The following is a 25,975-nucleotide window of genomic DNA, read 5'->3' on the forward strand; positions in this document are numbered from 1 at the left end:
GGTCTGCAGACAGGGGGGAACTTGTAGCTCCCCCTGTTGTGTGCTGCCAAGGAAAACTGAGTCTTGTGGTTCCTCCCTGTTGTGCACTGCTAAGGTCTGCTGAAACTTGTAGTAACTCTATGTCATTTGCTGCTGAGACCTGACTTACTGGATTGGACTGGACCGGATTTATCACTGCTATACCATAGTGTTGCCTTGTCACCCCATCTGTATTAACCCTTGCTGCACTTCAGAAACTACTAGATTGCAATTACTAGAACTCTGGATTTATTTATTTCCTGTGCCATATTTTCTTCTCATGATCATGCTGTTCCCCCCTGGCCACAACTTATTGCTTCTGTATACTGAAATTCCCCAATAAACTTAATTTCAGAATAACTTCAGGGACAACTCTTCCTATATACAGTCTTTTTTTTTTTTTCAAATATAATTTTTATTGAATTTTTGACAAGGAAAAGAGAAAACAAAAACAAATAAGAAAAAAGAAAAAGCGTATCATAATCGATATAATACATCCTTGGTCTTTCTATTAACATTCTGACAAATACCGTCATCATATATCCTTTCCATTAAAGTGTTCCCTTCTATCTGCATAGAAACTGGCCTATGACATAATTTATCCTCTTTAGATTAGTGAATCCGTCTTTGTAGTCCATAGGTATGTCAACCACCATACAGTATTACAATATAACCGGAATGACATCTTCCCAATATTTGCTTATCCTTACATATTTCCATCATAGTTGGTGTGAATGGAAAGTTGTCTGTTACTGAAATAATAGACCACTTATTGCACAGAAAAAAAAAAAATATATATATATATAAGAAGTAAGGGCAGAGTGGAAGGGGTGAGAAAGGGAGGGGGGGGGGAGGGTTATAGATAGACACGAGCGCGATGGATCCGGCCAAGGTTCTATCCCGTAGCCGCTACCTAGTCAAAGGGTTCTCAAGAATTTAGTAAGGTTTGTCCTTCATCTGAGAAAATATATATGTTCCAGGATAACCAGTTTCTTGAATGTTTGTCTTGTTTGTGTTGGGCAATCAGTATTAGGTTTTCCATCTTTTTGATTTCTTCAACTCTACGTAGCCACATTCCCACCGTAGGGGATGTACTCTGTTTCCACAATGCTGGAATACAGGACTTCACTGCATTGAGCAGATGTCTGACCACTGACTTTTTATATGATTTAATTGGGGCTGAGGTGGCATGTAACAGAAAAATGGCTGGATCTCTCTGCGTTATGTGATTCGTGAATTTTTTAACAATTGTCTCTACTGCTACCCAAAACTGCTGTACTAGTGAACAGGTCCAAAAAATGTGTAGGAGCGTCCCCTCCTCAGAGCCGCACCTCCAGCATCTATCAGAAGCCGGGAAAAATTTGTGTAATAATTGAGGTGTGTAATACCATTAGGGATGAGCTTCGTGTTCGAGTCGAACCCATGTTCGACTCGAACATCGGCTGTTTGGTCGTTCGCCGAATTGCGAACGATATGGGCCGTTCGCGCCAAATTCGTGTGGCGCGTCACGGCCCATAATTCACTGCGGCATCGCAGTGCATTGCTTGCTGATGATTGGCCAGGCATGCAGTATGACCCGCATGCTTGGCCAATCACAGCGCAGCCTGAACAGAGAGCCGTAATTGGCCAAAGCCAAGGAGGCTTTGGCCAATTATGGCTCAGGGGATTTAGTACACGCCCCACACTATATAAGGCCGCCTGCACGGCGGCCCTGTGCAGTGTGTTCCGGTGTGCTGAGAGATAGAGAGAGAGAGAGACAGTGTCATTTCATTTGAGTTAGCTAGATTAAGCAGGACAGTCAGTCAGTTAGCTGCACTTAAAGTGTATTGTGTATATATATGCATCCCAGGTGTTGCATATATATATATACTCTGTATTCAGTTTAGCTAGATCTGTTCCTGTTATCTTCTAGACTATTTACATTTAGTGCAGTGCGTCCTGCTCACAGTGTTCAGCTAGATCCGTTCCTGTTATCTTCCTACTGACAGGCAGGCTTGTCTTGTTACAGTATTTACAGCTACCTAAAGAAAATTACTGGTGTTCTTTTGATCCTATTAGTACCACAGTCAGGCAGCTAGACTATTTACATTTAGTACAGTGCGTCCTGCTCACAGTGTTCAGCTAGATCCGTTCCTGTTATCTTCCTACTGACAGGCAGGCTTGTCTTGTTACAGTATATAAAGCTACCTGAAGAAAATTACTGGTGTTCTTTTGATCCTATTAGTACCACGGTCAGGCAGCTAGACTATTTACATTTAGTGCAGTGCGTCCTGCTCACAGTGTTCAGCTAGATCCGTTCCTGTTATCTTCCTACTGACAGGCAGGCTTGTCTTGTTACAGTATATAAAGCTACCTGAAGAAAATTACTGGCGTTCTTTTGATCCTATTAGTACCACGGTCAGGCAGCTAGACTATTTACATTTAGTGCAGTGCGTTCTGCTCACAGTGTTCAGCTAGATCCGTTCCTGTTATCTTCCTACTGACAGGCAGGCTTGTCTTGTTACAGTATTTACAGCTACCTAAAGAAAATTACTGGCGTTCTTTTGATCCTATTAGTACCACGGTCAGGCAGCTAGACTATTTACATTTAGTGCAGTGCGTCCTGCTCACAGTGTTCAGCTAGATCCGTTCCTGTTATCTTCCTACTGACAGGCAGGCTTGTCTTGTTACAGTATATAAAGCTACCTGAAGAAAATTACTGGTGTTCTTTTGATCCTATTAGTACCACGGTCAGGCAGCTAGACTATTTACATTTAGTGCAGTGCGTCCTGCTCACAGTGTTCAGCTAAAGCTACCTGTAGAAGGTTGGTGGTGTTCTCATACTACAGGCAGGCAGTTGATTTTGCTAGCTGCAGTATCAGTACATATATATATATATATATCCCAGCTTAGTGCAGCTACAGGCCATTAGTATGTCTGGAAGGCCAAGAAGGAGAGGCAGACAGTCACAAGCCAATAAGAGAGGGCAAGCAGGCTCTGTGTCTAGTGCTGGTCGTGGAGACGGTGCATCCTCATCAGCACATGGCCATGGGACACGCTTGGCCTTTTTTTCGGCAGCTGGCCGTGTTGAGCCGCAACATGCGGAAGACTTGGTCGAGTGGATGACCAAGCCGTCCTCATCCTCCTCATCCTCTCTCACCCATGCCCGGGGTGCTTTGTCTGGCAAAGCAGCGGCCTCTTCCCTCGGCTCAATGTCATCAGTGACTCCTTCCCTAGCTCCACCATGTCCTCCTGAGGAGTCCCTCGAACTGTTTGACCACAGTGTTGGGTACATGCTCCAGGAGGATGCCCAGCATTTGGAAGGCTCTGATGATGATACTGAGCTCGATGAAGGCAGTAACATGAGCACGGACAGAGGGGGTGCCCAAGAAGGACAGCAATCTGGCAGTCATGCTCCCCCTGCTGCAGCATACTGCCAGGTTTGCTCCAGTGATGAGGAGGGAGGAGATGATGAGGTCACTGACTCAACGTGGGTGCCTGATAGGAGAGAGGAGGAGGAGGAGGAGGAGGCGGCACATCACCAACAAAGCAGGATGCCCTCCAGGGGCCAGCCTAAGGGCAGCACATTGACTGCATCACACCCCAAAGCTCCACATGTGCAGGGCGCTGCAGTCTCTGCATGTTTTTCAAAAAGTTCTTTGGTGTGGGCCTTTTTTGAGACGAGTGCATCAGATCGCACCACTGCTATTTGCAACATATGTCTCAAGCGTATCTCACGTGGCCAAAACATCTCCAGCTTGGGTACCACATGCTTGACCAGACATATGTTGACCTGCCATGCAGTTCGTTGGCAAGCGTATCTAAAAGACCCACACCAAAGAACAAAGAGGACATCTCCTTGCTCCTCATCAGCTGAGATTTCCAACCCCACTAGACCTTCAGTCCTCTCTGAGACCTGCACTGAGAGGAATGAAGGTGTAGAATTAGGTGTGTCACAGCCAAGTACTTGTGGGCAATCTTCTTTTGGTACACCGACGTCAGATTGTACCAGGCAAATTTCCCTGCCCCAGCTGCCATGGACAGGGACGTTACCTAAGTTTCACGGCGCATTGGGTGACTCTGCTGGCAGCTGGGAAGGATGCAGGACAAGGTGCAGTAGTGTTGGAGGTTGTTCCACCACCACGCCTACAAAATGCTAATGATTGTGACACACCTCTCTCCTCCACCCCCTCCTCTTCTTCTTCCTCCATGGCCTCTTCCTCGGAACCAGCGGTGCTCCATAGTCGTTCAAGGGGCTACGCAAGTACGCAGGCCAAAAGATGCCATGCGGTGCTTGAGCTGGTGTGCTTGGGGGACAGGAGCCACACTGGGGCAGAGGTTCTGTCAGCTCTGCAGGGGCAGGTTCAGAGGTGGTTGACGCCACGCCAACTTAAGGCAGGAATGTTGGTTTGCGACAATGGCACCAACCTCCTCTCTGCCCTCCGACAGGGACAAATGACCCATGTGCCCTGTTTGGCTCACGTCCTTAACTTGGTGGTGCAGCGGTTCTTGGGCAGGTACCCGGGCTTACAGGATGTCCTGAGGCAGGCCAGGAAAGTCTGTGTGCATTTCTGCCGGTCATATAATGCCAGTGCTCGGCTGACGGACCTCCAAAAGGAGTTTAACCTGCCCAAGAACCGCCTAATCTGTGACATGCCCACCAGGTGGAACTCAACGTTGGCCATGCTGCAGCGGCTGCACACGCAGCAGAGGGCCATCAATGAGTACCTGTGCGACTATGGCACCAGGACAGGGTCAGGGGAGCTTGTTTTTTTTTCCCCACGCCAGTGGGCCATTAACAGGGATGCATGCACTGTCCTGTCACCATTTGAGGAGGCCACGAGGATGGTGAGCAGTGACAGTGCATGCATCAGTGACACTGTCCCCCTTGTCCACCTGTTGGAGCACACGCTGCGTGGAATAATGGACAGGGCACTTGAGGCAGAACAGAGGCAGGAAGAGGAGGACTTCCTTAGCTCTCAAGGCCCCCTTTATCCAGACAGTGTTCCTGCGTGCCCGCCGATCACACAGGAAGAGGACGAGGAGGAGGAGGAAGATTGTGTCAGTATGGAGGTGGAGCCTGGCACTCAGCATCAGCAGCAGTCTTTAAGGGATCAGTCCCAAGAAACACATGGACTTGTACGTGGCTGGGAGGAGGTGGCTGCGGACCATGTCGTCCTTAGTGACCCAGAGGACTCCGGACCGAATGCCTCAGCAAACCTATGCTGCATGGCCTCCCTGATCCTGCAAAGCCTGCGTAAGGATCCTCGTATTCGTGGTATCAAGGAGAAGGACCAATACTGGCTGGCAACCCTCCTTGATCCACGTTACAAGGGTAAGGTTGCGGACCTTATCTTGCCATCGCAGAGGGAGCAGAAGATGAAACATCTTCGGGAGGCCTTGCAGAAAGGTCTGTGCAACGCGTTCCCAGAGACTGGGAGGTTACAAACTCCTGTTTCTGGACAATGTGTTGCTGAGGCTTCGGTCAGTCAAAGAAGGAGCGGTGGAGAAGGTGGCCGTCTGACCGATGCGTTCAGACAATTTTTTGGTCCGCAGCCCCAAGGTATGATCGGTTCCAGCAACCATCGCCAGCGTCTGTTTTACATGGTGCAGGAATACCTAGGGGCAAGATCAGACTTGGACACCTTTCCCACCGAAAATCCTCTGGGTTACTGGATCTTGAGGATGGATCACTGGCCAGAGCTTGCACAGTATACAATTGAGCTACTGGCCTGTCCTGCATCCAGCGTTCTTTCGGAACGCACATTCAGTGCTGCTGGAGGCGTGGTAACCGATCACAGGGTGTGTCTGTCCACCAACTCGGTCGATCGACTGACCTTCCTAAAAATGAATCAGTCTTGGATCACCACCAGCTACCAAGCACCTGATGCTGATGTAACCGAATAATTTTTTTTGAAATCTCAGATCCCTTCAAAGACTGCCTATGCTGATGCTGAGTGACTATCCCTGAGTAATTATCCTCTTCCTCCTCAATCATCACGCTGATAGCTTGTAAGAACATTTTTGGTTCTGGGCGCCACCACCAGTGCCTAAGGCACAATTTTTCAGCCCCTGTTTAACAGGGGCGTGTAATTACAATTTTTGATGCAATACTTTGCAGCAAGGCTCGTTCCTGCATTCCAACTAGAGTGTCTGTGAGGGGTTGCAGTGTTGTGGCACCAGCACCAGTGCCTAAGGCCCATTTTTTCTGCCCCTGTCTAACAGGGGCGTGTAATTACAATTTTTGATGCAATACTTTGCAGCAAGGCTCGTTCCTGCGTTCCAACTAGAGTGTCTGTGAGGGGTTGCAGTGTTGTGGCACCAGCACCAGTGCCTAAGGCCCATTTTTTCTGCCCCTGTCTAACAGGGGCGTGTAATTACAATTTTTGATGCAATACTTTGCAGCAAGGCTCGTTCCTGCATTCCAACTAGAGTGTCTGTCTGTGAGGGGTTGCAGTGTTGTGGCACCAGCACCAGTGCCTAAGGCCCAATTTTTCAGCCCTTGTTTAACAGGGGCGTGTAATTACAATTTTTGATGCAATACTTTGCAGCAGGGCTCGTTCCTGCGTTCCAACTAGAGTGTCTGTGAGGGGTTGCAGTTTTGTGGCACCAGCACCAGTGCCTAAGGCCTAATTTTTCAGCTCCTGTTCAACAGGGGCATGTAATTACAATTCTTGATCTAATATTTCACAGCAGGGCCCTGTGAGGGCTTACAGTGTTGTGGCCACAGCAACACCTAAGGCCCAAATTTCTGCTGAGTATATAGGGCAGGACCCTACTTTCAAACATCTAACTTACAAACGACTCCTACTTGCAAACGGAAGGAGACAACAGGAAGTGAGATGAAATCTACCCCTAGGAAGGGAAATTCTCTCCTGTAAGAGTTAATATGGGAAAAACATTTCTCCTTTCCACTGATGCTTTCCAATCCTTGTTCCACAAAAAAACCCAAATTTTCAAAAAACATTTTTCATTGGGACAAAAAGTGAGGTGAAATCTTCTGAAGAGGAGGAAAGACAGCAAAACAAATGTCACAGGGGCTATAACCCTTCTATAATGTTTTCCAAAAAGCTTAAAAAAGATTTTTTGGCTGGAGCTAAACACGTTAAAAATGTACCCGTTCAAAATTACAAAGAGATTCTACTTAACAACAAACCTACAGTCCCTGTCTTGTTTGCACCGCCTGTATACTGCTGTTCAGAGTATATAGGGCCTGGTGGCCCCACACCTTTCCTTATTTTAATTTGGGTGCGGGGTTCCCCTTAATATCCATACAAGACCCAAAGGGCCTGGTAATGGACTGGGGGGTACCCATTTGGTGCAGGGACTGTTCTAAACACGGGAAACAGGCGTCACTTTACAGGCATACTATAGACACTCCCCAGGTACGATATTTAAAGGAGTATTTCACTTTTTTTTTTACTTTAAGCATCATTAAAATCACTGCTCCTGAAAAAACGGCAGTTTTTAAAAGTTTTTTTTGCATTGATACATGTCCCCTGGGGTAGGACCCGGGTCCCCAAACCCTTTTTAGGACAATACCATGCAAATTAGCCTTTAAAATGAGCACTTTTCATTTCGAACGTTCGAGTCCCATAGACGTCAATGGGGTTCTAACGTTCGTGCGAACTTTCGGTCCGTTCGCAGGTTCTGGTGCGAACCGAACCGGGGGGTGTTCGGCTCATCCCTAAATACCATCTAGTCAGAATTTTGTAATTTGTCTCCTGAATTTTTGTACAGATGGATGATTTCAGTGTAAGTTGAAGTATGTTTTGTGTTTGTGCTTCTGTAAAATTACATTTTAGATCCTGTTCCCATTTTCGTAAAAATAACAAGTCTGGTTGTTCAGTCGGTGTGTTGAGTAGCGAGTATGTCTTGGAGAGCACCTGAGGCAGAGTGCCCTCCCCTCTACAGTATCCTTCTAGCGTCGTCATATCGCGCTTATATCGCATCGGTTCTGGTATTGATTAAAGGAAATGGTGTAGCCGAATCGCTTTCCAAAATGACAATTGAAAACCCCCGTTATCATTCGTCAGAGATTGAATTGAGGTCCAGTGGTTGTCTTCCACATAATGTGATGCACAGTCTTTACCTGCCTCCCAGAGCGTCTCATAGTTTGAATAGTCTAGCCCTGGTTCGAACGCTGGATTCCCCAGAATAGGGAATAAGGGGGATTGTTTGGAGGTCAATGAAGTGTTTTTAAGTATATTTAACCCTACTGACAGCGTGGCACCAATGGTCGGGTGTGAAGTCATGTCCCTAGGTAATTTATCGTAGCACCAGATAGCCCCCTTCAAGGGTATATTAACCTGATGGTTCTCTACTTGGATCTATAGTTTGGTTTTGTCGTGTCTGTTCCAGTCAATGATCCTCCCTAGGTGCACAGCTTGATAATAGTGTTTTGCGTCCGGGAGGGCGAGACCTCCATAGTGTTTCGGTAGAGTCAAATAGCATCTTTTTAGTCTAGGCTTAGAGTGTGACCACACAAATTTTATAAATAGGGAATGTATTTGTTTAAAATAGTTACCGGGGATTCTTATAGGTAAGGCTTGAAATAGGTATAGAAATTTTGGGAGAATGCACATCTTGATTAGATTGCATCTCCCAAACCATGAGTGTAGACCTTTGCCCCACTCTGCGAGTAACTCTTTAACTGTGCTCAGGATTGGAGGGAAGTTCAGTTCAAATGTGCGTTTCAGATCCCTGGGTATGTTAGTGCCATGGTACTTGAAGTGACTGTCTGACCATTTGAAATTAAATTTGGACTTCAGAGAGGAAAGTTGTTCCATCGGCATATTGATTCCCATTGCTGCTGATTTGTCAAAATTAATCTTTAGGTTGGACATGTTCCCGTATATCTGAAATTCTTTAATTAAATTTGGGAGGGAGATAATCGGGTTGGTTAAGGAAAATAGAAGATCATCCGCGTATGCGGAAATCTTGTATTGTCTGTGCCCTATGGAAATCCCAGAGATATCTGGGTTCCTGCGTATCGTGTTTAGAAAGGGTTCGAGTACCAGGGCAAAAAGAAGGGGTGACAGTGGGCATCCTTGTCTGGTACCATTAGAGATATTAAAAGGAGCAGATAGGATTCCATTAGCCTTGACCCTAGCTGTAGGTAACGAGTAAACGTTAGAGATCCATTGCAACATGTGGTTACCTAATCCGATATGCTTGAGGACTGCTGTCATAAATTCCCAGCTCACCCGATCAAATGCTTTCTCAGCCTCTGTGCTGAGAAAGGTACAAGGCGCTTAAGATATATTAGCTCTATGGATCAAGTTAAGGACTTTTGTGGTGTTGTCCCTAGCTTCACGTGTAGGGACAAAACCCACCTGGTCTAAGTGTATCAGGTTAGTCATGTGTTGGGATAATCTATTTGCCAAGATTTTGGTGAGGAGTTTAGGATCTATATTTAGAAGAGATATGGGCCTGTAGCTACCACAGGCCGAGGGATCTTTCCCTTCCTTGGGTATAAGGGATATGTGCGTGCTTACTGTGTCTCTCTGCAAGTGGCCCCCTTCCGTAAGCTTGTTAAATAGTTTCAACATACGTGGGCCTAGAATTGGCAGCAGAGTCTGGTAGTACTGCAGAGTCAAACCGTCCGGACCCAGAGCTTTACCTGGTTTCATGTTTTTAATTGCGCCTTGTATTTCTACCATTGTGATGGGTTCTTCTAGGGCAGCTGCATCTTCTGCTGATAGTTTGGGGGTATTAGCTAGAGTAAGATATTCCCTTATTGCGGTGTCAGTGACTCCTGACTTTGGGAGGTTATATAAGGAGGAATAAAATTTTTTAAATTCATCTGCTATTTGTGTGGGTGTCGCCCTTTTTTGCCCTGATGGGGATATGATTTGTGGTATATATGCGCGTAACCTCTGTTGTCTAACTGCCCTTGCAAGAATTTTCCCACATTTATTCCCCGATTCATAGGTGAGTTTTCTACACGCTTGTAAAGCTGCTTTCGCTTGGTAATGTAGTATATCTACCGTCTGTCTACGTAATGTAAGGAGTTCTGTTTCTATGGATGTGGTCGGGTTTTGTTTATGTGTTTTTTCTAAATCGTGGGTTTTCTGTAATAGAATTAATAACTGTTTCTCCCGTTCCCTTTTGATAAGTGCACCATGTTTGATCAGGATTCCTCTGATCACAGCCTTATGGGCTTCCCAGAGTATCCCAGGGTCACAATTGTCTATATCATTCGTCTGAAAATAAAATTTAAGTTCTTTTGTGACATCAGCTAACACTGTGGTGTCCTGAAGTAAACTTTCGTTTAGTCGCCAAAATCTTGATTTTGTCGTCGCTGTTCGTGAGAGGGAATATTTCAGGGTAATAGGAGCATGGTCAGACCAGGTGATTGTGCCTATGTCAACTTTGTCTATTGCCTCCAGTTGGTTATGAGGCAAAAGAAAAAGGTCGATGCGGGAATATGATTTGTGTGGTGATGAGAAGAATGTATAATCCCTCTCTCCGGCGTGTAAAAGTCTCCATACGTCAATCAGTCTGGTCTCGTGTAGTGTCTTGGTGATTCGTCTGTGTACACCCCTTCGAAGAGAGGACGTTCCATTTGATGTGTCTACCGATGGGCACAGAGGAACAATAAAATCGCCGCCTAGTATCAGTTGTCCCTCTGCAAAAGGTAGCAGTTCGTTCGATGTTTTGGATATGAAAATATCCTGTCTGTCATTTGGGGCGTACACAGTCGCTAGAGTCACCAGTACATCACCAATCAGTCCTTTGAGAAACACATATCTCCCCTCTGTGTCAATTCTGATGTCTCTACAGGTCCAGGGCACATTCCCCGAGATCAGTATAGACACTCCCTTTGATTTGGCTGAAGGATTGGTAGCGTGGTATGTAGTTGGGAAATATCGGTTTTTCAAACACATCGGTGCACCCGTCTTAAAGTGAGTCTCCTGGACAAACGCCACATCTGCTTTAGATCGTTCAGGAGCATGCAATGCTTTTCCGGCACATTCAGCCCTTTGGTGTTTAGGGTATAAATAGTAATTTGATCCATCGCGCTCATGCCAGTAAAAAAGAAATTTCTTTACAAAAAAAAAAAAAAAAGGACGAGGGGGGGAGGGGGGGGGTAGTAATGAAATAGGGAGTAGAAGACTTGAAGGAGCAGGGGGGGGGAAGGAAAAGGTAAAAAGAATAAGAGCAAAGAGAGCTCTAGAAACAAAACAAAAACAATGAAATGGGGTGGACGATCAAACCAAAAGATCGTCCTACACGTACTAGTTGTCGTTAGGCAACTAGGTGCAACCTATATACAGTCTATATACACTCCTTTGCTTCCTCCAGCGCTGGCTTGCTTGCAGAACTCCACGGGCACACTGTTATGCCCTGTACACACGGTCGGATTTTCCGATGGAAAATGTGTGATAGGACCTTGTTGTCAGAAAATCCAACCATGTGTAGGCTCCATCACACGTTTTCCATCAATATTTCCGACACACAAAGTTTGAGAGCAGGCTATAAAATTTTCCGACAACAAAATCCGTTGTCGGAAATTCTGATCATGTGTACACAAATCCAATGCACAAAGTGCCACGCATGCTCAGAATAAATTAAGAGACGAAAGCTATTGGCTACTGTCCCGTTTATAGACCCGACGTACGTGTTTTACGTCACCACGTTCAGAACGATCAGATTTTCCGACAACTTTGTGTGACCGTGTGTATGCAAGACAAGTTTGAGCCAACATCCGTCGGAAAAAATCCATGGATTTTGTTGTCGGACTGTCCGATCAATGTCCGACCGTGTGTACGGGGCATTAGAAGATCTGACAAGGCACTCAGTCAGATTAAAGCAAAAGCCTGTTACAGGCAGGAACCTGAGGCCCCTTAGATGTGTAACAAAAAATCTGTGTCCAGCATACATCCAAGTGGTTACTGATCCCAGGATGACCTCTTCAGGCACTGCCAACTCACCTGGCTGCAGCTGCCCTTTTCACTAACCTGGCTAACTTTTCCACAGTCCTCCCAGACTGAACACTCACCAGCCCACCTGGTTGACTTCTCAGGAGATCTCCCCGACATGCTGACCTGCTTCCGCTGTCCTCTCCTTGCTCCTGTGCCTCCAGGAAAGGTTTCCTCCATGTTGTGAGGGATCCTTCCAGCACCCGAGCCCCAGACCCGAGGTCACCCCCCAGACTAGGGGGCACCCTGTGAGGGCCTCTGACAGCCTCCTCAGCACTCCATCTCTATCTTCCATGTGACTGCCTCTGATGGCATGACTCATGCCTATTAGAGGTGAGCTGTCCCCTTCCAGCCCCCTTTTACTGGGGATTGGTCAGGGTCCCCATAGCCTCAACCCACTACATCTAGAACCTGCACCAAGGTTCCAGAAAACAGGGGGGGCACCAGAAGAGCTGTCAGATGAGTCATCCAGCCTCCCTGAGTCACTCAACCCTGACCCAGATTCAGCCCAGGCCTATCTCCCAGCCAAGCCAATTTACCCACTCTAACAACTAACTATGTACATCTAGCACACTAGCTAAAGGGTGCTACAGCTATGAAGTCCATTACATTTTTCAGAAGCAGTCTTTGCCTATACTGGTGTCATTAATAATTTTGAACAAAGACTATCAGATCTTTATAGAAATAGCCCAGAATATCTGCCCATTTGTGTCTTTCTTTTTTTCTTTTTATTGCAGTGCGCCCAGAAGTGAAGGTGTGGGGCAATCATCAGTCAGATGATGTCACCAGACTTCAGTGCCTGGTGTACGGGTTTCACCCCCGACCTGTGGATGTGAAGTGGGTGAGGAATGGGGAGGACCATGTTCCTTCAGATGAAATGACTCCAATTCTCCCCCATCCTGATGGTACCTATCGGATCAGAGTCAGTGTGGAAGTGCCAACAAGCGGTGGAGACACTTACGCCTGTCATGTGGACCACAGCAGTCTGGAGGATGTTCTCGCTGTGAAATGGGGTGAGTGATATACAGTATAGATATGAGTCTTCTATTATTTGTACAGATAGCTTATTTCACTGTGTTTTTGTATGATACCCAGTGATTTAGAGTATAAAAAGAATACCGCTGGTCATCCTTGGTTTGTTTTCTTTCTATAAACCAGTGTATAGGCAGGGGAATGTTATCCCCCATGCTGTAAGTGGTGCTGCGTTGCTGTACAGATGAAGTTAAGGATTGGAGGAACATTGTTCTGTAGGTGTCACCAGGGGATCAGTGGTCCAATTGGATGCTGCAACACTGGGAGACCTTGGTGGTCATCTTTAATGTGAACAATGCTAATAAATAGCAGTGCCCCACTGTATTTGGTGCACAGTTGTCAGTGACTAGAGTAGGGAGAGGAACCACGTTTGCCAGGGACAGTGAAATAGCCCTTGGTGAAAGGTTATGTTCGAGAAGGAAGCGATTAGGGACACTTCTTTCTGCTCTACTAATCACCAGTCTCTGGAATTATGTCATAGGACCTGTACAGTTCAAATTCTGTTTGTGCCGCCACTCTGCCCGTCAGCCACCCCTCCTGCAGATGCTGCTTCAATAATAGAGGTAATGCCAGTATGGTATCTCTTGGTGCTGAAGATATACTACCAGCATGATTGTCACTTCTGCTGTCAGCATCACTACACCTGTACTGTCAGTGTTACTGTGTTTGCTGCTACAAGAGTATCTGGAACCATTACTTCAAGTGTTCTGCCGCAGTTGCTACAGCAAGATTGCTAGTGCTAGTGACTGCCAAATATTGTTAAATGTCACAGAATTTAAGTAAGTCAATGTGTGGGGATCTTCTTAAAGTCAGTTTGCAAACGTAACTCAGATTAACCACTTTCCTACTGGATACTTTCACCCGCTTCCCACCCAGGCCAATTTTCAGCTTTCAGTGCTGTTGCATTTTGAATGAAAATTACACATTCGTGCAACACTGTATCCATGTGAATTTTTTTTAGATAGATCATTCTATAGGTGGTATTTAATCACCACTAGGTTTTTTATTTTGTCCTAAACAAATGAAAAAAGACCACAAATTTTAAAGAAAACAAAACTTTTCTTTGTTTCTGTTATAAATTTTGGCAAATAAGTAATTTTTATTCTTCACTGATGTGTGGTGAAGAGGCTTCAGTGATGGGCACTGATGGCCATTGATGAGGCAGCACTGATAAGCTGCACTGATGAGGAGGCACTGATAAGGCTGCACTGATGAACATTTATAGGTGGCACTGATGGGCACTGATAGGCAGCACTGATGTGCACTGATTGGTACTGATGGGGCTGCACTGATAATCAGGGCATTGATGCCCTGTCACAGGATAGTCAGTTATCAGCTTTCCTTTCCTCGGACAGCGGCAACGCTGAGAAAAGGAAATGCTGATAACCAACATTTGTTTATATGTGATCAGCTGTGATTGTACACAGGTGATTACATGGTAAAGGGCTGCTGTGATTGGCCCTTTACCCCATCTGTGATCAGCTATGTCCAAAAAACACAGCAATCACAAAGCATGCCTGATGCGCAACCTTCACGGGGAGGCAGGGTACTGGGAGGACGTTAATAGATGCCCTCCCGGAAATGTGTGACCGCACTGTAGCCATTATTCAGCTATAGCGCAGTTGTCAAGAGGTTAATATGAATAGTCTAGAAATAACTGAAATATAATGTGGAAATGAGCATAATGATTTTACATTTTGACAATAGATACACTGTAAAGTGTATTTCCACTTCTGTAGTCTCAATTTGTGTCCATCGGTTATAGGCATGGAGAGTGCACCAAGAGGCCACAGGGCGTAACTGGGCAGCTAGATAATACTTGGCTATGTTAGGGAATGCTAGGCTGCCTTGAATGCGGGGAGCGTACAGGACCGATCTAGTGATCCGGTGCCTCTTATAGTTCCAGAAAAAAATGTATTAAGTCGCCCTGGAGCCTCTTAAGGTGCGAGGATGGGATGGGGATGGGTAGCGTCTCAAAAAGGTATAAAAGTTTAGGTAGGATTGTCATCTTTAAGGTTGCAAGGCGGCTGAAAAGAGATAGTTTTAGAGACTTCCACTTGGCCAGGGAGGCTCTGATGGAGGTGTATAGTTGGGGGAAGTTGGCTTTATAGAGAGTGTCGTATGTGGGTGTGAGGTGGACCCCAAGGTATTTTAAGGAAGAGGTCTTCCACGTGTAGTTAAATGTTTGCGAGAGGGCCGATAGTGTTTGATGAGATATTTTAAGGGGGAGGGCTTCTGTTTTTGAATTATTGATTTTATATCCTGAGAGTGCACTATACCGGTCTAGCGCTATGTGTAGATTTGGGAGAGAGACATGGGGTTACCTGAGAGTGAGGAGGACATCGTCCACAAATAAGGAAATCTTAAAGTCTGGAATACCTTGGATGTTTGGGTTCTTTCTGATATGGGCTGCTAGGGGTTCAATACATAGGGCATATAGAAGAGGGGAAAGTGGGCAGCCTTGTCAATTCCTATTGGAGATCTGGAAAGTAGAGGAAGAGGTGAATTGGGTACGGACCAGGGCCAAGTGGGATGAATATAGGTGAGTGATGGCTCGGAGGAAAGAGCCCTCAATACCAACTCGATGGATATTTGCAAACAGGAAGGGCCAGCTCAGCCTATCAAAGGCTTTTTCTGCGTCTAGACTGAACAGTATTGCCCCTAATCTGGTCCCGTTTGCAACCTCCACGAGGTCAATGACCCTCGGGGTGTTATCCCCGGCCTGGCAAAGGGGAATAAATCCCAATTGGTCCTTGTGAATTAGCGATGGCATGAAGTTGTTTAACCTGTTTGCTAATAGTTTTGTGAAAATTTTTAAGTCTGTATTGAGGAGTGCTATCGGTCTATAATTGGATGAAAGGTTGTGATCTTTTCCCAGTTTGGGAATCAGCATGAGGAAGGAATTTGGCATGTCCCTCGGGATAGGTGTGTCAGAAAGAAATGAGTTAAACAGGGTTGTCATGTGGGGAAGCAGATGCGGTAGGAAAGTTTTGTAGTAGAGGTATGGTAATCCATCGGGTCCAGGGGCCTTGTTATTTGGCAAAGATTTAATCATATCAGTTACTTCCTCTTCTGTAATAGAGGGGTTGAGGGTCGTTAGGGCAGAAGAGGAGAGCTTGGGTAGATCGCAGTACGCAGACTTACATTTTTTAATTAAGGATTACGGGGAACCGTATCAACATAAAGTGACATTTTAAAGTGACTTGTGTAAATTCCTGTGCGAGCAGAATAAGGTGACGTTCGTGCTCCCCTTCAGTTCCCCACTCTCCAGATCCTCATACCCCTGCATGGGTGAACCACATAAACTGTTTTTTTTTTTTTAGGAGAGAACTACCCTTCACTCCTTCTTTTCCCTTCATATCACAATAGGGGACATGGAGTGTCACCCAATATCACACAATTTCAGCCTATATCACATAGTGGTTTCATTGGCACTTGCACTTTTTATCACAATTTATCACTTGAAGTTACTTTCCAGGAGATAGGCAGCGCCACCCATCCCTGTACATATATACGCATATATATATTTTTTTGGTGCTTCACTAGTGGAGCCCCTAGGGGAGGCATCAGCCTAGCCTTACTTAAGTGCGGTATCTACCATTTATAAAAACACACATATGATAACAACGAATCAATACATAAAAGAAACAAAAAGTCGATACAGTATATACATATACTTGTAGACTTGCAAATGAATGGTTATGGAAATTTCTCACAGATCGTGTAATCCTCTACCAGTTTTGCGATCAAAGAACCACTTCTTCAGGAGGATCAATCTATAAGGTAAATTACATAATTGAAAACGTGTACACCGGAAAGCAATACAATATACAATTACAGTGAGAATATATCAAGCACAGCATGGAACAAATACAGCAAGAGCCAGGATGCAATCACCTACCTAGGAGTCCAAGGGCAATAACATATATTTTATATATATATATATATATATATATATATACCGTATTTATCGGCGTATAACACGCACTTTTTTCCCCTTAAGATAAGGGGAAAATCGTGGGTGCGTGTTATACGCCGATCCCCGCTATTTTGTGATCTGTCGGAGCGATCGCGGCGATCGCTCCGACAGATCACATAGCTTGGATTTTTAAACATGGCGCCGCGGAGTTCGGAGGGACTCGGGGGCGCTCGTTCAGCTGAACGAGCGCCGCCGAGGACACAGTGGCTGGGCGGAGCCGAGATACACATAGCCGAGGCTTCTCGGCTATTCTCGGCGCCGTTCACAGTCACGCCCAGTCCCGCCATTGGACCTGTGTTATGTCCATCATAGGGACTGGGCGTGACTGTGAACGGCGCCGAGAATAGCCGAGAAGCCTCGGCTATGTGTATCTCGGCTCCGCCCAGTCACTGTGTCCTCGGCGGCGCTCGTTCAGCTGAACGAGCGCCCCCGAGTCCCTCCGAACTCCGCGGCGCCATGTTTAAAAATACAAACGAAACGTTTGTATGTCGGCAGCGACAAGGCTGCACGGACCACTGGGGCAAAGCTGCACGGGGGCAAAGCTGAACTGGGGCAAAGCTGCACTGGGGCAAAGCTGCACTGGGGCAAAGCTGCACTGGGGACAAGGCTGCACTGGGGCAAAGCTGCACTGGGGACAAGGCTGCACTGACAAGGCTGCACTGGGGACAAGGCTGCACTGGGGCAAAGCTGCACTGACAAGGCTGCACTGGGGCAAAGCTGCACTGACAAGGCTGCACTGGGGCAAAGCTGCACTGACAAGGCTGCACTGGGGCAAAGCTGCACTGACAAGGCTGCACTGGGGCAAAGCTGCACTGACAAGGCTGCACTGGGGCAAAGCTGCACTGACAAGACTGCACTGGGGCAAAGCTGCACTGACAAGGCTGCACTGGACACTGGGGAAAGGCTGCAGATGAACACTGATGAGGCTGCATTGATGGGCATTTAAATGTAAGTTTTTTTTTTCCTTAAACTTCCCTCCTAAAAGTTTTTTTCCTTAAAATTCCCTCCTAAACTTGGGGTGTGTGTTATACGCCGGTGCGTGTTATACGCCGATAAATACGGTATATATATATATATATATATATATAGACATTAGTTTATGGTGATACCTGGCCTGATAGGATTGAAGTAAAGGGGAAAAAAGGGGAAGGGAAGGGTGAAAGGGAAAGGAAGGGAGAAGGGGTATGGAAAAAAGGAGAGTAACGGGGAGGGAGTGGGGGGGGGAGAGGAAAGGAAGGAGGAGCAAGGGGGGAAGGGGGAAAAGGATGGAAGGGGAGAAAATCAGACAGGGAGATGGGGAATGGGGAGAAAGAAAGGGCTGGAAGAGAAGGGAAGGAGAGAAGAGGGTTAGGGAAGGTGGAGAAAAAAATGAGCAGGGGAGGGAGAGAAGTAAAGGAAGGGGAAGGAAAGAAGGAAGGGAAGGGGGAGAGGAGGGAGGGGAAAAAAAGAGGGGGGAGGAAAGTGTGAGAACAGGTCAAGTAATAAGGGCAGACCAGTAAGTATATACTTAAAAAGGACTACCTGGTATGTCACACTGTAAGGTGTGCTCTAGTTACTAGTACTACAAGAGGAGAGAGAGGTTTGATGCTAGTCTCACATGAGACAGGAGATGATAGATGATTGAAATATGGAGCATGGGTAAAGTATCACAGGCTTGTTTCAATGGTCACATACAGAGATGGATAAGTAGAGAGGGTTTGCAATCCCTGCTCTACCCATCCAGGCAGATACTAGTCCAGCAGATCAAGTCTGGGGGCATAGAAAAAATTCTATCAATAAGTACATTGTGCTGTACAAGGTCATTTGACAGCAGACAGCCAAAGCCAGTAAAAAGTATTTACCTACCTTAGTAGATGGTTCAACTGGAGACACAGAGATCCTCAATGCTCAACGGTGGGCTGAAGCTCGCTCATGAGCTCCCCAACCCAGAAGATGCCAGATGCCGCCACATGTGGCATGTGATGTCACCAGGTCTGGCTCCCCGCACTGCGCATGCGGGGAACCAGTGACACAAGCACGCATCGTGTGTGTCAAATGGGTGGGATTGCCCAAAACAAATGATACAAGTGTTGGGTGGCCTTCCGAGGAAGGGACCGCCCCCACCAGGGGAGTCACATGTCCGTCCGGGAGTAAAGAGCAACAGAGCAAGTGTGGCTGAGAAGGACTTCCAGGAAAAACAGGACCTGGGCTGATACAACAAAAAGTTCAAAACAATTATAGTTATATACGGGCATAATGCAAATAATTAGACCAAAAATCTGACTGACATTAAATAAAAGCGGTGATGTAGCCCAATATGGTGGCCGACGGTGGTCAGCTTGCCATTTCTGGAGTAATACAAATGATCTCAGATTCTTTGTCATTGTTCTCGAATTGTTTTGCCCACATAAAATGCTTTACATTTACAGGTCATTAAATAAATTACTTCCATTGTGCCACAGTTTGAGGGTGTATGTGGGATAAAAATTTCTCCATTGGGTAGTTGATATTTAGTACCCTCAAGGATCCAGGGGCAACGTGGGCATTGGTTCCACCCAGTCCGATCATAGATCGTTCTGGAATCTTATAATGGCTATTAGTCAGACGGTCTCCTAAAGAGAAGGCTCCCTGGAACACAAGTTCAGGGGTGAGTCCTGTGTGTCTACACAAAACATGGTCAGTAAGTAGGCACCAGTGGTCAGATAGAATCTTTCTGTGTTGAGGTATCATAAAGCAATGAGCTTCGAGTATGTGCAAGGGCTCGATTGAAAGCTTTTCTTAAGTTGGTGCAAGAGTAACCTCTTAAATGGAGGTGATCTCGTAAAGCATTCTCCCTCCCTGGTGCAGTTCCTACATAAGCGCAAGTACTGCACATATGGGATACTGCCTACCAGTGATTGTGGATGGGCACTAGAGGCATGCAACAGCGTATTACCAGCTGTAGGTTTGCGGTAGAGATTTGTGCGAATGGTTCCATTACAATGTTTTACGATAGTCAGATCCAAAAAGGGATCTGCCTTTCGTCAAAAACAAGAGTGGAGTTAAGGTTGAAATCATTAAGGTTAAGGAGTTGGATAAACTCTAACAGCATGCCTCTAGTGCCCGTCCATGCTATGAACAGATCATCAATATATCTGTACCATAGGAGGATATGATGAAAGAATGATGAGTAACGATCATCTGAGGTTATCTGTGTTTCCCATCCACCCAAATACAAATTGGCATATGAGGGGGCGCACGATGTCCCCATTGCAACCCCCTGAATCTGCAAATAGTATTGATCATTAAAGATGTAATAATAAAATCCTGTTTTTTTGGTACCTGATGCCTGATGTTCTCCGTGCTATTTATCCTTCTAGCTTGGATAGATGTTGGCAGTGCCTAAAAGACAGAGGGACCTTATATCATTTTTTATTGGACATTTCCTAAAATAGTTCCTTTTTGGACGGAGACGCAATTACTATTGAACCGCCTGTTAGGCATGCAGGTGCCTAGAACTCCGAAATTATTTCTTCTTGGAGTGTCTGGATTATAGATACCCCGATACTCCAGGAAACTGCTTAGACATGTTTTTACAGCAGCGAGATGTCTTGTCGCCCTGCACTGGAAAAGACAGGTTCCACCCACCCAAACAGACCTATATACCAGAATAAAAGATATAGAGCTAATGGAAAAAATGACAGCTAGATTACAAGATAGACTGGAGGCACATGATAAGGTCTGGGAAGAATGGCATAGACAGGAGGACCCGCCCTGAGCCAACGGTAGAGCCCCCCTCCCTTCCCCTCCTCTCCCATCCTATCCCTCTTTTCTTCCTTCCTCCTCTGCTTTCTTTCCTTTTACTGTATTGTTAGACTATGTTCAGGTTAAAAATGACACCTACTGGTTGACTACTCAATGCTATTTGGAATTTGCCACAATCCAACTGTACTTGGATGATTACCTCCTGATGTTTAATGATTGCCAGCTTGGTTGCTGGCCAGTTGTATTTAGTAATTCACGGCTTCAATGTCTTTTGTATCTATATACATATATGCCTAATAAAAATTGTTATTTGAAAAAAAAAAAGCTGTAATAATTTTTAGTCAGTATAAAGTACAATGCTTGCAGTATGAATTGGTTCAGGGGCCAGGATGTCTGGTCCTGTTCCATCAGTAATGATCCAGCCATCTGGACGCCACCCTCTTGGGTGATACTCAAATACAGTGCTTCAATATCTATAGCCACAAGAAGGGCATCCGGAGGGACCTGGATCCCCTCAATGTGTTTTAAGAGATTCGATGTATCACGTATATATGAAGGTAGGCCACAAACATGTGGCATAAGAAAGGCATCCACAAACTTACTGGCGTTGTCTACAAGGGATCCGATTCCGGAAACAATTGGCCTTCCCGGACGTGAATGGACATTTTTATGAGTTTTGGGTAATGTGTAAAAGGTGGAGACACGTGGAAATGTGGGGACAAGGAAAGCTAGGGTATCTCGGTCAATGAGGCCTTGCACGAAGGCCTCAGTGCAGAGATCCTGAAGTTCACCAATAAAAGGTTTGTGCTATGGTAGAAGGGATAGGTCTGTTCTGATTTAAAACCGTGTGACACAATGTTTGTTATTGGGCGTGTGTCATTAAGACAATATTACCGCCTTTGTCCGATAGCTTTATAACAATATCGGAGCACTTTTTTTCGTATATAATTTTTGGATGATGGTACTTTGCCTTTGAATAAGGTTTCAACTTAGAGGCAAACTCACAATTTTTCACTACATACTATTGACGCTAGGTTGACTGGTCTGAAGTTTCCAGGTACGTATCTGGGCCCTCATTATCAGCTGCAAACTAGATTGGAACACTGTGCTAACAAAGGGCTAAACATTTAGAAGCTATTATTGAAGTATAAATCACTATGTTTGTGGACACATACACTGTAAGGCACTTTTACCTCCCCAACCGCTACCCCTTTAGCTGCATAGGCAGTAGCTGGGGGTGTACACATGCTGTAGCATAGCTTGGATTTTTAAACATGGCGCTGCGGAGTTCTGAGGGACTCGGGGGCGCTCGTTCAGCTGAACGAGCGCCGCCGAGGACACAGTGGCTGGGCGGAGCCGAGATACACATAGCCGAGGCTTCTCGGCTATTCTCGGCGCCGTTCACAGTCACGCCCAGTCCCGCCATTGGACCTGTGTTATGTCCATCATAGGGACTGGGCGTGACTGTGAACGGCGCCGAGAATAGCCGAGAAGCCTCGGCTATGTGTATCTCGGCTCCGCCCAGTCACTGTGTCCTCGGCGGCGCTCGTTCAGCTGAACGAGCGCCCCCGAGTCCCTCCGAACTCCGCGGCGCCATGTTTAAAAATACAAACGAAACGTTTGTATGTCGGCAGCGACAAGGCTGCACGGACCACTGGGGCAAAGCTGCACGGGGGCAAAGCTGAACTGGGGCAAAGCTGCACTGGGGCAAAGCTGCACTGGGGCAAAGCTGCACTGGGGACAAGGCTGCACTGGGGCAAAGCTGCACTGGGGACAAGGCTGCACTGACAAGGCTGCACTGGGGACAAGGCTGCACTGGGGCAAAGCTGCACTGACAAGGCTGCACTGGGGCAAAGCTGCACTGACAAGGCTGCACTGGGGCAAAGCTGCACTGACAAGGCTGCACTGGGGCAAAGCTGCACTGACAAGGCTGCACTGGGGCAAAGCTGCACTGACAAGGCTGCACTGGGGCAAAGCTGCACTGACAAGACTGCACTGGGGCAAAGCTGCACTGACAAGGCTGCACTGGACACTGGGGAAAGGCTGCAGATGAACACTGATGAGGCTGCATTGATGGGCATTTAAATGTAAGTTTTTTTTTCCTTAAACTTCCCTCCTAAAAGTTTTTTTCCTTAAAATTCCCTCCTAAACTTGGGGTGTGTGTTATACGCCGGCGCGTGTTATACGCCGATAAATACGGTATATATATATATATATATATATATATATATATATATATATATATATAGACATTAGTTTATGGTGATACCTGGCCTGATAGGATTGAAGTAAAGGGGAAAAAAGGGGAAGGGAAGGGTGAAAGGGAAAGGAAGGGAGAAGGGGTATGGAAAAAAGGAGAGTAACGGGGAGGGAGTGGGGGGGGGAGAGGAAAGGAAGGAGGAGCAAGGGGGGAAGGGGGAAAAGGATGGAAGGGGAGAAAATCAGACAGGGAGATGGGGAATGGGGAGAAAGAAAGGGCTGGAAGAGAAGGGAAGGAGAGAAGAGGGTTAGGGAAGGTGGAGAAAAAAATGAGCAGGGGAGGGAGAGAAGTAAAGGAAGGGGAAGGAAAGAAGGAAGGGAAGGGGGAGAGGAGGGAGGGGAAAAAAAGAGGGGGGAGGAAAGTGTGAGAACAGGTCAAGTAATAAGGGCAGACCAGTAAGTATATACTTAAAAAGGACTACCTGGTATGTCACACTGTAAGGTGTGCTCTAGTTACTAGTACTACAAGAGGAGAGAGAGGTTTGATGCTAGTCTCACATGAGACAGGAGATGATAGATGATTGAAATATGGAGCATGGGTAAAGTATCACAGGCTTGTTTCAATGGTCACATACAGAGATGGATAAGTAGAGAGGGTTTGCAATCCCTGCTCTACCCATCCAGGCAGATACTAGTCCAGCCGTTCAAGTCTGGGGGCATAGAAAAAATTCTATCAATAAGTACATTGTGCTGTACAAGGTCATTTGACAGCAGACAGCCAAAGCCAGTAAAAAGTATTTACCTACCTTAGTAGATGGTTCAACTGGAGACACAGAGATCCTCAATGCTCAACGGTGGGCTGAAGCTCGCTCATGAGCTCCCCAACCCAGAAGATGCCAGATGCCGCCACATGTGGCATGTGATGTCACCAGGTCTGGCTCCCCGCACTGCGCATGCGGGGAACCAGTGACACAAGCACGCATCGTGTGTGTCAAATGGGTGGGATTGCCCAAAACAAATGATACAAGTGTTGGGTGGCCTTCCGAGGAAGGGACCGCCCCCACCAGGGGAGTCACATGTCCGTCCGGGAGTAAAGAGCAACAGAGCAAGTGTGGCTGAGAAGGACTTCCAGGAAAAACAGGACCTGGGCTGATACAACAAAAAGTTCAAAACAATTATAGTTATATACGGGCATAATGCAAATAATTAGACCAAAAATCTGACTGACATTAAATAAAAGCGGTGATGTAGCCCAATATGGTGGCCGACGGTGGTCAGCTTGCCATTTCTGGAGTAATACAAATGATCTCAGATTCTTTGTCATTGTTCTCGAATTGTTTTGCCCACATAAAATGCTTTACATTTACAGGTCATTAAATAAATTACTTCCATTGTGCCACAGTTTGAGGGTGTATGTGGGATAAAAATTTCTCCATTGGGTAGTTGATATTTAGTACCCTCAAGGATCCAGGGGCAACGTGGGCATTGGTTCCACCCAGTCCGATCATAGATCGTTCTGGAATCTTATAATGGCTATTAGTCAGACGGTCTCCTAAAGAGAAGGCTCCCTGGAACACAAGTTCAGGGGTGAGTCCTGTGTGTCTACACAAAACATGGTCAGTAAGTAGGCACCAGTGGTCAGATAGAATCTTTCTGTGTTGAGGTATCATAAAGCAATGAGCTTCGAGTATGTGCAAGGGCTCGATTGAAAGCTTTTCTTAAGTTGGTGCAAGAGTAACCTCTTAAATGGAGGTGATCTCGTAAAGCATTCTCCCTCCCTGGTGCAGTTCCTACATAAGCGCAAGTACTGCACATATGGGATACTGCCTACCAGTGATTGTGGATGGGCACTAGAGGCATGCAACAGCGTATTACCAGCTGTAGGTTTGCGGTAGAGATTTGTGCGAATGGTTCCATTACAATGTTTTACGATAGTCAGATCCAAAAAGGGATCTGCCTTTCGTCAAAAACAAGAGTGGAGTTAAGGTTGAAATCATTAAGGTTAAGGAGTTGGATAAACTCTAACAGCATGCCTCTAGTGCCCGTCCATGCTATGAACAGATCATCAATATATCTGTACCATAGGAGGATATGATGAAAGAATGATGAGTAACGATCATCTGAGGTTATCTGTGTTTCCCATCCACCCAAATACAAATTGGCATATGAGGGGGCGCACGATGTCCCCATTGCAACCCCCTGAATCTGCAAATAGTATTGATCATTAAAGATGTAATAATAAAATCCTGTTTTTTTGGTACCTGATGCCTGATGTTCTCCGTGCTATTTATCCTTCTAGCTTGGATAGATGTTGGCAGTGCCTAAAAGACAGAGGGACCTTATATCATTTTTTATTGGACATTTCCTAAAATAGTTCCTTTTTGGACGGAGACGCAATTACTATTGAACCGCCTGTTAGGCATGCAGGTGCCTAGAACTCCGAAATTATTTCTTCTTGGAGTGTCTGGATTATAGATACCCCGATACTCCAGGAAACTGCTTAGACATGTTTTTACAGCAGCGAGATGTCTTGTCGCCCTGCACTGGAAAAGACAGGTTCCACCCACCCAAACAGACCTATATACCAGAATAAAAGATATAGAGCTAATGGAAAAAATGACAGCTAGATTACAAGATAGACTGGAGGCACATGATAAGGTCTGGGAAGAATGGCATAGACAGGAGGACCCGCCCTGAGCCAACGGTAGAGCCCCCCTCCCTTCCCCTCCTCTCCCATCCTATCCCTCTTTTCTTCCTTCCTCCTCTGCTTTCTTTCCTTTTACTGTATTGTTAGACTATGTTCAGGTTAAAAATGACACCTACTGGTTGACTACTCAATGCTATTTGGAATTTGCCACAATCCAACTGTACTTGGATGATTACCTCCTGATGTTTAATGATTGCCAGCTTGGTTGCTGGCCAGTTGTATTTAGTAATTCACGGCTTCAATGTCTTTTGTATCTATATACATATATGCCTAATAAAAATTGTTATTTGAAAAAAAAAAAGCTGTAATAATTTTTAGTCAGTATAAAGTACAATGCTTGCAGTATGAATTGGTTCAGGGGCCAGGATGTCTGGTCCTGTTCCATCAGTAATGATCCAGCCATCTGGACGCCAC

At 46.0% G+C, this 25,975-nt stretch overlaps 1 protein-coding gene across 1 annotated transcript in view; it reads left to right on the plus strand.

Annotated features, from left to right (window-relative positions):
* LOC141107150 (major histocompatibility complex class I-related gene protein-like) overlaps nucleotides 1–12,942 on the plus strand; it is a 36,190-nt gene extending 23,248 nt beyond the window's left edge. The window contains exon 4 of the mRNA XM_073597897.1: nucleotides 12,659–12,942. Coding sequence (XP_073453998.1) covers nucleotides 12,659–12,942 — 284 coding nt within the window. The remainder of the gene's footprint in view (nucleotides 1–12,658) is intronic.
* The last annotated feature ends 13,033 nt before the right edge of the window (nucleotides 12,943–25,975 follow it).

This window comes from Aquarana catesbeiana, linkage group LG09, assembly GCF_042186555.1.
Source record: "Aquarana catesbeiana isolate 2022-GZ linkage group LG09, ASM4218655v1, whole genome shotgun sequence".
Lineage (NCBI taxonomy): Eukaryota > Metazoa > Chordata > Amphibia > Anura > Ranidae > Aquarana > Aquarana catesbeiana.